This window comes from Camponotus vicinus, unplaced genomic scaffold (genome assembly GCF_025532165.1).
Source record: "Camponotus vicinus isolate PSW18456_S1 unplaced genomic scaffold, iyCamVici1.0 SCAF_11, whole genome shotgun sequence".
NCBI classification, from domain to species: Eukaryota; Metazoa; Arthropoda; class Insecta; order Hymenoptera; family Formicidae; genus Camponotus; species Camponotus vicinus.
This window is the reverse complement of record NW_028141947.1, coordinates 4,222,362-4,236,104: the sequence shown is the minus strand read 5'-3', so window position 1 is coordinate 4,236,104 and position 13,743 is coordinate 4,222,362. Positions and strand designations below refer to the sequence as shown.

The 13,743-nt window shown below is 36.5% G+C and overlaps 2 protein-coding genes and 1 pseudogene across 2 annotated transcripts; all 3 read left to right on the top strand.

Moving 5' to 3' along the window:
• The first annotated feature begins 1,941 nt into the window (after positions 1–1,941).
• On the top strand, positions 1,942–3,100 carry LOC145961419 (uncharacterized). Its single transcript, XM_083081578.1, has 2 exons — positions 1,942–2,890; positions 2,988–3,100. The coding sequence occupies exon 1, from the start codon at positions 2,388–2,390 to the stop codon at positions 2,868–2,870; it is 483 nt and encodes a 160-aa protein (XP_082937704.1). The 5' UTR covers positions 1,942–2,387; the 3' UTR covers positions 2,871–2,890; positions 2,988–3,100.
• A 3,869-nt stretch (positions 3,101–6,969) lies between these two features.
• Positions 6,970–7,898, top strand: LOC145961806 (uncharacterized; annotated as a pseudogene).
• An 894-nt stretch (positions 7,899–8,792) lies between these two features.
• On the top strand, positions 8,793–9,377 carry LOC145961805 (uncharacterized). The gene has a single exon (XM_083082267.1). It carries the CDS (start codon positions 8,793–8,795, stop codon positions 9,375–9,377), a length of 585 nt encoding a protein of 194 aa, XP_082938393.1.
• The last annotated feature ends 4,366 nt before the right edge of the window (positions 9,378–13,743 follow it).

Here is a 13,743-nt window from a genome sequence, read left to right as displayed (position 1 = left end):
AATAGTCTTTACACGTAACGCTAAATTTTTAAGTTCTTCGGCGAACCACGCGATACAATCAATACTGCGGCGAGAATGGTACGCGGATAACGAGTCGTCGAACGAACAATGCATATAATACGCTATACTAAATACCTTATGATGCTGATAATTTTTTTCTTCGTCAGTCTTTGTCAACGCACATTCCAAATCGGCATAGATCACAAATGGAAGCCGCTCTTTCCTCGTGTAGTTGTTGAACTCGAGCCACTTGTTCTTATCGCTCGGCAATCGGATAGCGCAGTCGTTTATTTTTCCGCAGTCTACCGTATGTGACTGCAACTTGTCTTCCGATCCGAAATAGTGCAAGCATCTGTAAAAGAATATTTAAATTAAAGATTTATGCAATGCATTATATTTTATAATTACATAAATTATTCAAATTATACATACCGATCACAGATATATCTTTGGCCGTTGTGTTTGCTCAGTTGCGAGCTCACGAGCCGGGATAAGTTCTTGATCCATGCGAAATGTCCAACGCTGTTACCGTCTTCCACATACAACAGGTTGACGTGTTTATCCCGTTTCTGCTCCGAAAGACGTATCGGGACAATGCTGTTTTCTTTCTCGATGCTGTACACGTTGATGGAGATATTGTTTATATGTTCAAACTTTTTTAGTTGGTTCAACGTCATCGGAAACTCAATATTTTGTACATTTAACACCGTCGTATAGTGGGGATATGAAGATTCCCGATTTGTGTCTCTTTCAGCGGGGCCACCACTGCCCACGCGAAACACGCATTGTCTATAGATTGTACATTAATTACAGCTCTCTTCATCATAATTTCTCGCGGCAATTTAATATAACATCCCGCGCGCATAGGATTATACTTATTTATATTTACAGTTAAATTCTGTATTCGCGACAATGCCCAGCCACTATCGCGATCCTGAAATTCTTCTAGCAATGCTAGAGTGGGCTCGATAACGCTGCGCTCGTACCACTCGTGTAAATCAGACGTGCGAAAGAGTTCACAGTTTCTCGTATTGATACTTTTATTCGCACGCTTATCACCCGACACAAATTCACCGTTGAATATAGTGTTCAATTTTACACTGTTGTATCTTCTTATAACGTCTTGCACTTGCTCGAGCACGATGTCTTTGGCGTCCTCGAGAAATTGACGAGGTTCGATATGGTTTGCGTTAATCACAGCACCGGTTAGAATATGGTTATCGAACGCGGTATCAATCTCGCGCCACACAAGTTCATTTTGATGCGCGCTACATCCGGCATCCGCGTTATTGTCGCCACTGTAATTACCACCACTGGGCATAAACTGTCTCTGCAATCGAGTCTTTGCACCTTCGAGTCGCGCGATTCGAGCAATCAGCGATTGTCGATTCCCGATCGATAATCGCGGTCGTTTGATCCGACTTTGCTCTTCCAGCGACTCGATGTACTCGTTGCATCGTTGTAGCCATGCAAAATATTCGCCCAAGGTGGCAATTTGGCGGGACCGCTCCACCAGGTCGCATTCAGTCTGCTCGACGTTTTCCATTTCTTCACAGAGTGCAAATTGGGCACATATTGCACGGAAATCTTATATACAACGGCTCGCTACAACTTGAACAGAATCGGCCATCCATCGCATCAAGTGTCTCAATTTTATGCTTTCGAACAGCATACATCATTTGGCTATCCACGCCTTGCAATGCAATCATACACGAAGGACATACAGCTAAAGTACCACACGTGGAATAATAAAAGTATATGATACAAAATTTTGTACTACGTGCGTTTAAAGCATTAATTTCCGCAACAGACACTATTTTCTCTCTGAATTCCGTGGAGTTCTCACTGCAGTCACTAATGCAATCACTGTCAGATGACAACGCGTGATCTTCGTCTTCCATTTTTATATTATCACACAACACTGACAGAACACTACTTTCTGACAGAACACTATAATTTTTGACTATACTTTTGCTATACCGTCGTGTCGATGCGCTTTCAAATCACGTACTATGATCTGATGCGCTTCGATCCTTCTTATATTCAACCAACAAACTTTCAGAGATTGTTGAAGGCACAAAAGAAAAAAATTTTTGTAACTGAACCTAGGGTTGAAAATGTGTTGTTATCTCGCTATGATTCACAGATTGCTCGAAAACGTCGGACCCCGAAATATCTCAAAAATGTGTTGTTATCTACGTATTTCCATCCGCCCAATCCTTCAAAGAATACTTCTATTTATATTGTGTATGTTAAAAAAATATAATGAAGAGGACTCTGCTGCACTAGAGTATCATTTCTTTCGTTGCTCTTCTGTGTTTCGGTGGTCTGCTGCACTAGAGTATCATTTCTTTCGTTGCTCTTCTGTGTTTCGTTAGTCTTGTGCAATGGCTGAAGAAAACGTAATTATCATCGACGACGATACGGATGATGATTACGATTATTGGATGGATCCAGTTGTGGCGGAGCGGATGGAGATAGAGAGAGAGGAGAGAGAGAGGAGAGAGATGGAAGATGATGGATCTGATATAGAACCCTTGGCGAAGGACAGTGATTATGATAGTGACAATAGTGTCGATATTCTTGATGAACGGTTACAAAAGAAACAGCGAGATTTAAGCATATCTGAAATAATGACATACAATCAAGCAACAAAGATATGTTGCATTTCATATTACTACATGGAAAATGGATTAAAATTTTGTATCGAATGCTTTCTAGAAGCACCGGATCAGTATGAAGAAACTAGTGCTGTTCGAGAACATAGAACCATAGCTTATGTTCATTTGGAAAATATGTCATGCAAAGAGTGCAGAAGATCTTTGAATCAAATATTGGCCTGCAACATGTGCCCTATTTGCACAAATTAAAATAGATGATGGATAACATTGTAAGTATCTTAATTTATTATATATCAAAAGTATTTTAAAATAAATTATTAAAATAATTTAAACTAATGAAATGCGTATGTTTTCTTCTGTTTTCAGAAACGGCTTCCCCAACATAGCCCGACGGTCTATTTTATATATTATTATTATTATTTTTTTATATTGTATACTTTTTATTAAACACACACATTTAAATAAATTATATATATATTTTTAATTGTAACAAAATCATGACGTAATTTCTTCGCACGCATTTCCATCCACCCAATCCTTCAAAGAATACTTCTATTTATATTGTTTGTTAACTGGTAATATTGTATAATATCTCAAAAATGTGTTGTTATCTCGCTATGATTCACAGATTGCTCGAAAACGTCGGACCCCGAAATATCTCAAAATATAAGTTTATGACTAATATTGTATACTTGCGATAATACAGAGAGAAAGAGAGATAAAAGGGATAAAGAGATAGATAGAGGGATAGAGGGATGGAGAGGGAGAGAGAGAGGGATAGAAATATAAAGGGATAAAGAGAGAGCGAGAGAGAGGGAGGAATAGAGAGAGACCCAAAATCTTCTTCATAGGAATACCGCCATTTCTGTTTATACGTGCGTCCCCCGCCCCGCAGCCCCCGCGCCATCGAAATTCCCTCCGTCCCGCGTGACGTCATCCCCCCTCCATCCTGCGTGACGTCATTCCCCCGCGCCGCTGAGATCCCCTCGCCCCTCACCCCCCTGAGATCCCAGCGTTAGAACTCTCCTAGTGCTAACTACTCACGGAAGTGTCTCCCTCCGATTTTGATGAACTTTTAATGTGTTATTTTCTAGACAAAAATAAGGAACACGTATATTTTTATACGTGCCCATACGCGTGTCTAGGGGGTAAAACACCCCTTTGAAAAAATCGATTTTTTCCTTTCGAGATGAATATTTCAGAAACTATAAGAGATAGAAAAAAATTTTCAAATTAAAAGTTAAATGGCTTCAAGAGTACTTTACAATAGCAACAAAAAAAATTTTAATTTTTTTAATTTTTCAAAATACCCCCACCACTAAATATATATTTTTCTAATTTTGAAATTTCTTTATTAACAAGTGAAAGGTTATTTTTTTACAAATCCAACTATATATGATTGTTATGTTTCGAAAAGTCATTTTTCAGAATTAATTATAAACCTCTCTGTAATACGCTATTCGTGTCCGTCCATGCGCTCGATTTTTCGCGCAACACATCTTGTTTTTCTGTAATAAAAGATAACTAACACGGATACATTTATCTATATAATTATGTTTTTTTCGCGTGCATAGCTAGAATAACATTGATATAACAAATCAAATTTATATTTAATATGTTATAAGATATTAAAGCGTTAAATATAAATAAGCTCAAAATGTATGCATGAAATGACGCACGAGACTCTAAACTTGTTTAATTTAAGATGGCACAAGATGAAATAATAATAATAATAATAATAATAATAATAATAATAATAATAATAATAATAATAACACTTATGTAATTAATATTATAAAAGAAGTAATATACACATGAAAATTTTGTAATTGTAACATACAATTTTATAAAGATCATCAATAAGAGAGGAGGAGAAAGCATAAGATAAAAGAAGATGTAAACATATAATATCCATTTATTAAATCATATACAGGGTATCCCATTTTAACTTTCACACTCGAATATCTCGAAACCATGGCGATTTCGGTGAAAATGTTTTAAACAAAAGTTGTATGGTTTTAAGGGGGCCATAAGATGGTGTCATTAGTTTTACCTTGAAAAGTCGTTTGAAGGTCACGTTAAGGTCACCTCCAACTTTCTAAATGGGATACCCTATATACTTTTGCATATTCTTGTAGCTTGCCTCGAGAACTTTCCAAAACACTATAATTAAATATTTTTTCATTAAGTACTTGTCGAGTTATGAGGCTTGAAATAATTTCTTAATTTTACATAAACATTTACATAAAATATTCATTTTTTCGATTATCTCACCTTAATACTTTTATGTACAAAATAATGAGAGTAATCAATCGGTGTAAAGAAAACATACAGTTGTTTTTAAGAAAAAATGTGGAATTTGCAATTAACAATTCCATATTTTTTCTTAAAAACAACTGTATGTTCTCTTTACACCAATTGATTACTCTCATTATTTTGTACATAAAAGTATTAAGGTAAGATAATCGAAAAATGAATATTTTATTAGATATCTTATGGTTTATGTAAAATTAAGAAATTATTTCAAGCCTCATAACTCGGAAAGCACTTAATGAAATCTAACTTAATTATAGTGTTTTGGAAAGCTCTCGAGGCAAGCTACAAGAATATGTAAAAGTATATAGGATGTCCCATTTAAAAAGTTGGAGGTGACCTTCACGTGACCTTCAAACGACTTTTCAAGGTAAAACCAATGACACCATCTTATGGCCCCCTTAAAACCATACAACTTTTGTTTAAAACATTTTCACCGAAACCGCCATGATTTCGGGATATTCGAGTGTGAAAGTTAAAATGGAACATCCTGTATATCATATATATGGTGTAAGAAAACGTTATGTTTAAAACATTTTTTTCATCCACCATCTTTGTAACAATTTTAAACCATAATTTTATTTATGTACATAATTATATCAAATGCATTTACACATTTATATTGTGCAATTGAATTATACAATTATGTTATAAAATTTCTTATTTGTCTATTTAATAAACAGCATTATATATTTATATATGATTTAATAAATGGATATATATTTACACCTTCTTTTATCTTATCCTTTCTCCTCCTCTCTTATTGATGATCTTTATAAAATTGTATGTTACAATTACAAAATTTTCATATATATTACTTCTTTTATAATATTATTTACATAAGTGTTATTATTATTATTATTATTATTATTATTATTATTATTATTATTATTATTATTATTATTTCATCTTGTGCCATCTTAAATTAAACAAGTTTAGAGTCTCGTGCGTCATTTCATGCATACATTTTGAGCTTATTTATATTTAACGTTTTGATGTTATTCTAATGTTTATCAATGTTATTCTATCTATGCACGCGAAAAAAACATAATTATATAGATAAATGTATCCGTGTTAGTTATCCTTTATGATGGAAAAACAGGATGTATTACGCGAAAAATCGAGCGCATAGACGGACACGAATAGCGTATTACAGAGAGGTTTATAATTAATTCTGGAAAATAACTTTTCGAAACATAACTTAATCATATATGGTTGGATTCGCAAGAAAATAACCTTTCACTTGGTGATAATGAAATTTCACAATTAAAAAAAAATATATTTAGTGGTGGGGGTATTTTGAAAAATTAAAAAGCTAAAAATTTTTTTTGTTATTATTGTAAAGTACTCTTGAAGCCATTTAACTTTTAATTTGAAAATTTTTTTCTATCTCTTATAGTTTCTGAAATATTCATCTCGAAAGGAAAAAACAGATTTTTTTCAAAGAGGTGTTTTACCCCCTAGACACGCGTATGGGCACGTATAAAAGAATACGTGTCCCTTTTGTCTAGAAAACAACATATTAAAAGTTCATCAAAATCGGAGGGGGACACTTTCGTGCCTTTCCTTGTTAGATCAAAATTAAAGATAAAAAGTGATGATTTAAGTGATAGATTGTTAGCACGTACTGTTGTACTAAAATTGTCCTGGCAAGAATAGTAGAAAGTGTGCCCGAGCACTTGAATATTTTTGATTAAGTAAATAGATAGACCACCCGAGCACTTGAGATAGATATAAACAGATAAGTGCTCGGGCGTTTTCGGTCCGCGATGTCAAGAGGCAGTGAGAATCTCGGCGTCGTTGCGAGAGCACGAGGAGTTGCAGAAGGATCGCGCGAGTAGAAAGATCGACCCCTTGTATACACGCAGTGTTAATAAAGTATTATATCCTTTTAAGCTCAGAGAAGTGGCTCAGCTCATTTACGATCCCGATATTCGCGATTACGTTCATAACAACTGGCGACCGTGACAGGACAATTTGTTCGCGAAATCGGGAATTAGAATTTGAATCTTTTTGTTGTGTCGACACCGTGAAGATGGATGCCCTAAAGAAACGAAGAAAGGCGCTTCGTATAGCCTTTACAAAGGCTCTCACTGCGTTCTCAACAAGATTAGAGAGCGACTGCTCAAGAGAAGAAAAGATAGTGGCGTTTCAATTCCTTGAAACGAAAATGACTGAGCTGGATGCTGTACATTCTGCATATAACGAAACACTGTTCGAATCAGAGGCGGACGAGACTGATATCAACAGAGAGTTAGAATCGGGCGATGTATACAAAATTCAGTATCTAACAGCGAAAATGAAAATATCTAAGATAACGCCATCGACGTCGGACAACATATCGAGAATGGTCTCGACGAACACCCTGAAAACGTCGAAGCTTCCTAAATTAAAATTATCAAAATTTGGCGGTAATATTAAAGATTGGCTTCCTCTTTGAAGCCAGTTTAAGAAGATAAGCGAAGATCCTTCAATTAGTGAAGAAAATAAAATGCAATATCTACAACAAGAAATGATACCGGATTCGCGCGCGAACGAGCTCGTGCGAAGTTTCCCGCCTACGGGGGAAAATTATAAAAAAGCAATTTCGAGCCTAAAAAATCGTTTTGGACGAGACAATATCATTGTGGAATTTTACGTGCGCGAACTACTAGGTCTCGTGTTGCAAAACGCAGTAAAGGGAAATAAGAAGTTGTCCCTTACGAGCCTATACGATAAGCTCAAGTGCTACATTCGTTCATTGGCGTGACGACGAACAATTGTGCCGCCATGCTGTACCCGCTCGTCAAGTCGTCTCTTTCAGAAGAGGTCCTTCGAGCATGGCAACACAGTGGACAACGAAAAACGATGGAAACAAACGGACAACGTGAAACAATAGATCGACTCACAAAACTTCTTAGATTCTTGCAGTTGGAAATGGAAAGCCAGGAGCGCATCGACATGGCATTGACAGGCTTCGGTTAATCGATGGAACAAGAGAAAATGAAGAAGCTGAAAGGTAAAACAGAATCGACGGCGGAAGGGGGCAGCTAGTGCTAGTGTGCTTCTCGTGGCAAAGGACCAAAGAAGGCTAGAGTGCATTTTCTGTAAGTTAAATCACGATAGTCTAAACTGCGAATCCGCGCGTAAATTAATATTAAATGAACAAAAGGACATTGTTAAGAAAGAAGGCTGTTGCTTTAATTGTCTAAAACGCAGACATATTTCATAAAAATTTAAAGTTAAAGTAAAATGCGATATGTGATCGAGACAGTACGTTCTATTAATGTGTCCGAGTATAATTCGCAAGGAGAACAATTCCGTAATTAAACCGAGCGTTTCTAAATAAGTCGAACGATAACAAAAAGATTGTCGATGATCAGAACCTAGCTTCATTTTGCGAGACGCCGGATGTTTGTTTACAAACTCTTCGAATAAAATTGTGTTCTCAAGCGCGAGAGAAAATTGTAAGTGCGATTTTTGATACGGCGTCACAACGTTCGTATATCCGCACAGATATTGCGAGAGAATTAGGTTACGTTTCGCTTGGTGAATAAAAGTTTCACATTCGCTGTTCGGCGGAATCAAGTCGGGAAGCAAAATTCACAATATGTTTAAGATACACATTCAGAATTTAGATGAATCGTACGCGTGCAATTTCTCGGCCATGAACCGGGATACTATTTGCGCTCCGATCGCGAGTATTAAGCGAGATGCATGGGTCGATGAATTACAAGCAAAGAATATTAATCTAACGGATATCGGAGGTAAAAGTAATTCTATAGAAGTGCTAATCGGTGCGGATGTAGCCGGTAAATTATTAACTGGTAGGAAATGCGATTTAAAGAATGGATTAACGGCTATCGAGACACGTCTAGGATGGACGGTGTTAGGCAAATTATCCACGAGAAAGAATCCACGAGATCTGACGCGATGGTAATGATAACGACAATGTTCGTGCAGGAGGCCAATCTATGCGATTTGTGGCGTCTAGATGCTATCGGTATCACAGATTCGATCGAGAAAACGGATAAAGCAGCGAGAGACGAACAAACGCGGAAGTTTTTGATAGAGACGGCTAAATTGAACGCGGACGGTCGATATGAAGTTCGATTACCGTGGACGGAAAATCATGAGCTTGTTTCCAGCAATTACGATATAGCGCGCAATAAATTTGAAAGATGTCTGGATAAACTTGCTTCAAAAAATTTATTAGAAGCGTATGATAATGTTTTCAAGGAATGGCTGTCGGAAGGGATTATTGAAAAAGTACCTGACGATGAAATTGACAATTTAGGCCATTATTTACCGCATCGCCCAATGATAAAATTGAATAGTACGACTAAAATAAGACCGGTGTTTGACGCTTCTGCTTCTAAGAGAGGATATCCGTCTTTAAATCAATGCCTCAAAAAGGGCCCTAACTTAATTGAGTTAGTACCTTCGTCTTTGAATAGATTTTGAGAAAGAGAGATCGGAGTAGTGTGTGTCTGATATAAAGAAAGCGTTTTTACAGATAATTGTAAACAAGGCGGACCGGAATTATCTCCATTTCTTTTGGATCGTAGGCGGTAAAAGGATAGTTTCCCGTCATTGTCGAGTAGTATTCGGTCTAGCCTGCAGCCCATTTATATTAGCAGCGATCATTGAGCTCCATTTATCGACGTTCTTAACATTGACGCGAATAAAAAATCAGCGGAAAAATTAAGAGAATCGTTCTACAGGTATGTCGACAATTATGTCACCAGTGTAGATTCGGAAGAAGAATGAAGAACGTTTATATCAGAATCCACGACGATAATGAAAACGGGCGGTTTCGAACTTCGTGGCTGGGAAAGTTTACATGATTCGAGAGCTAGCGAAACAACACTCGTTTTGGGAATTTTATGGAACAAAAACAAAGACACTATTTCGGTCAATCCGTCAGTGTTGAATTTGAATATTTCAAGCGTTATAACGAAAAGAGTAATTTTGTCCGCAACGCACAAAATTTTCGATCCTATCGGCTTTACGTGTTCCATATCGTTGTTGCCTAAATTATTGCTTAAAGAATTATGGACGGAAAAGAAAGATTGGGACACAAAGGTCGCGGATAATCAAGCAAGTAAATTCGTGAACTGGGTAAACGAGTTACCTTTATCGAATCGAATCGATATCCCGCGAAAACTCGGCAGGGATGATTTAACATTACATACGTCGTTTTGCGACGCCAGCGGTTCGGCTTATGCAGCAGCTGTTTTCGCGAGAATGGAATATGAGAGCGCAGTAAACGTTACACTTTTGAGTGCGAGATCTCGCATAGCTCCCGAAAAGCTACAATTCCGCGTCTCGAATTGATGGCGGCCACAATAGCGGTCAGACTTACAACCTCTGTTATTAAGTCTTTAACGCGAAAGAGTTCTAGAACGACGTTTTAGTTAGACCGACTCGACTACAGTGTTGGCGTGGATCAAACGCGACATGCAATGGGAAACGTTCGTTCGGAACAGAATAAAAGAAATACGCGAGTTCAGTAGACAAGAGGAATGGAAATATGTACCCGAGGATTTAAATCTTGCGGATCTTCCGTCGCGTGGTTGAAGTCCCGCTCAGCTAGTACGATCTGAGTGGTGGTTAGGCCCCTCATGGCTTTATAAGCCAGATATAGATTGGCCCAAAGGAAAGGGCGACTTTGTCGAAGAAGAAATAAATAGAGAAATTAAAAAGTCGGCTTTAGTATATACAATTAGCACGGAAACTACTACGTTTAAAGTCGATGTTTACTTTTTGTCTTATAATAAGCTAATATACGCTTATAATAAGCTATAATACGCTTTTTGGAATGGATTCATAGGTTTCTATTAAATTGGAAAAAAGAGATCGATAAAAGAAAGAAATTAAACGACGATCTTGATATGCACGAATTGCCTAAAAGAGCATATTTATCTGGAAAAGAGCAAAAGAGATTATACTTAATTCTCGTGGAAAAAAAAGCAGCAGAAACTAGATTATTTAAATATCTACAAGACAAATGTTTACGACTGTAAAAGGTAAAGAAAAATTATCTGCCTTTAAGATAATGAAGAATGAACACGATTTATACGTCTTAAAGACTAAGATTTTTAATCGAATCGATGATCTCAATTTTTTATGTCCTATTCTTTTAGATAATAATCATGACATAATTTATATGCTAGTGAAAGAAACTCATGAATCCATGGGCCATGCCGGAACACAGATTATTATCAATTACTTACGTGAAAGATTTTGGATTATTTCTCTTCGAAAAATAATAAGAGCGGTGATAGCCAATTGTATAGTCTGCAAGAGGCAGAAAACAAAACGTATGAAAACTGAAGTTCCTCCTTTACCTCCCCATCGCGTTCGCGACGCAACAATTTTCGAGATAGTTGGGATCGATTTTGCAAGTCCACTATTTTTGCGGAATGGGGGGAAGGGATGGATTTGTATTTTTACCTGTGCCGTGTACCGAGCGGTACATTTCGAGTTAGCATCAACACTATCGATTTAGGGTTTCATAGAATGCTTACGTAGATTTATAGCAAGACGCGGACGACCACATACCATACCTATATAGCGATAATGGGATTAATTTTACGGGCGGCGCTAACGCATTAAGCAAATTAGACTGGGAAAAATCGCTAAACACAGTTCGGCACACAGACATTACAGATCGAATGGTATTTTAATCCGCCAGCAGCACCGTGGTGGGGTGGTTGGTGAGAGAGTCTCATAGGAATTCTGAAAACACTATTGCGAAAGATACTAGTAAAAGCGAGTCTTTCATACGCAAGTTTAAACACATTTCTGTGTGATGCAGAAGCAATAATGAATACTCGACCTCTAACGTATATCTCAGAAGATCCCGAGGATCTTAAGCCATTATCACCGTCGGTATTTCTTCAAGAAAATCGAGAATACGGTGTATCCGACTGCGATATGCTATATCGGGCAAAATTAGAAAAGAAACTCAAACACAGACAGAAAATTATCGAAGACCTTCGAAAAAGATTTCGTACGGAATACTTAGGTCAATTATTATTGAAGGAAGGAAAAAAGAAAGAAACGCGGAAAATAGAAATCGGCAACGTCGTTCTAGTCGGCGACAACACACACAAGCGCATAGATTGGCCTTTAGCACGCGTAGTGAAAATAATTCCGGGCCGCGACGGTCAAGATAGAGTGTTTGTTTTAAAAACCAAGAATGGTTTGTTTAAGAGGCTGGTGTAAAGAATCTATCCGTTAGAAATAAAGCGAGGAAAGTCTGAGACCCTCATCAAAGATTTAAACAGGCGAGCGAGCTCCAAAGAACTTAGCGATAAAATTGATTGTGTTAGAAAGGAGCAATCTGTTTATAAAGAGAAAGACGACGATCTAAAGATTGTAACCACACAAAGTGGACGCGTTAGTAAGAAATCTGATCGTTTTGAAATCAAACGTTAGTTGTAAGAAGAACATATTTAGCGTTTTGCTTTGTATAATTTCCTGAGTTCATTTTTTCTGTATTGAGCTATTTCGATATATGTACAATCTTAGACTAAGCTTTTACGATAAGTTATAGATATTCGTTCCCACGAAAAGGGGGAGGATGTCCTGGCAAGGATAGTAGAAAATGTGCCCGAGCACTTGAAATATTTTTCTAGAAATAAACAGCCGAGCACTTGAGTTAGAGATAGAACAGATAGGTCGCCCGGGCATTTTCGGTCCGGGATGTAAAAAGACAGTGAGAATCTCGGCGTCGTTGCGAGAGCACGAAGAGTTGCGAAAGGATCGCGCGAGTAGGAAGATCGACCCCTTGTATACACGCAGTGTTAATAAAGTATTATATCCTTTTAAGCTTAGAGAAGTGGCTCAGCTCATTTACGATCCCGATATTCGCGATTACGTTCATAACGATAGTCAAACGCATACGCCTCGATTTTCTTCCTTTTCAGTTAATTGTTGTAGAACGATCATGCCGGTTGCACATGCAGAAGTGAAATTAGTGTATTTGCATTATTCACCTAAATATTTCTTGTTTTAGTTTTTTTGTATCTATGCCTAATTAAAGTGTATATTAAAGTGTATATATTGATGTAATTATTTGCCGGTGCATTCTTCTAAAATGTATTCATAAGTTTTTATAGTTGATTTGGCTGAGTCTTGCATTATATTTAGGTTATAATGCTTTTATTCTAAAAAATATGTTTGAGGGCACAAGTAACACAATACTCTGTGGACGAAAGTAACATGTTTCAATGTTTAGAGTGTAAAGGGGCTGGTCCCATAATAACTGTACCAAAGGCGATTCTTGTTATTCACGTATGCCATAATTGTGATACGGAATAAATACCAATCTCTTTTGTATAAGTTATTATACAATTTTTACACTATTATTTAGAATTAAACTGTTATTTAGACTTAAAAAAGTACAAAACTAGTGTAATATTAAGTATAATTATTTTATGATATTACTTATAATTACTTTGCTTAACAAAGATTATTTCTTTTAAGTTTTTCAAAGATGATAAAAATAAATATTTATTTTATTTTTTATTTTAATATAATATAATACAAATTTATAAAAAAAGATATCTTGCTTAATAAAGGATTAATAATAAAAGTTGCCTTAAATTGAAAAAAGTCATATTTATTTTATTTTTCCGAAAATAAGAACTGGTACTTTTATCCCCAGACTATGTTACTTTCGTCCCGGATCCCCCGGATAAAAGTAACAATCAACATACTTGCGAAAAACTATAGCTCTTTAAATATCTATCATTTGAGATTGAAACATAGATATAATAATAGAACAATAAATGGAGTTTTTTAACATATAATGAAAAGTTCT

What these genes read in the sequence shown, in the direction of transcription:
- LOC145961805 (XM_083082267.1), top strand. Translation starts at nt 8,793, where the DNA reads ATGGACGGTGTTAGGCAAATTATCCACGAGAAAGAATCCACGAGATCT.
- LOC145961419 (XM_083081578.1), top strand. Translation starts at nt 2,388, where the DNA reads ATGGCTGAAGAAAACGTAATTATCATCGACGACGATACGGATGATGAT.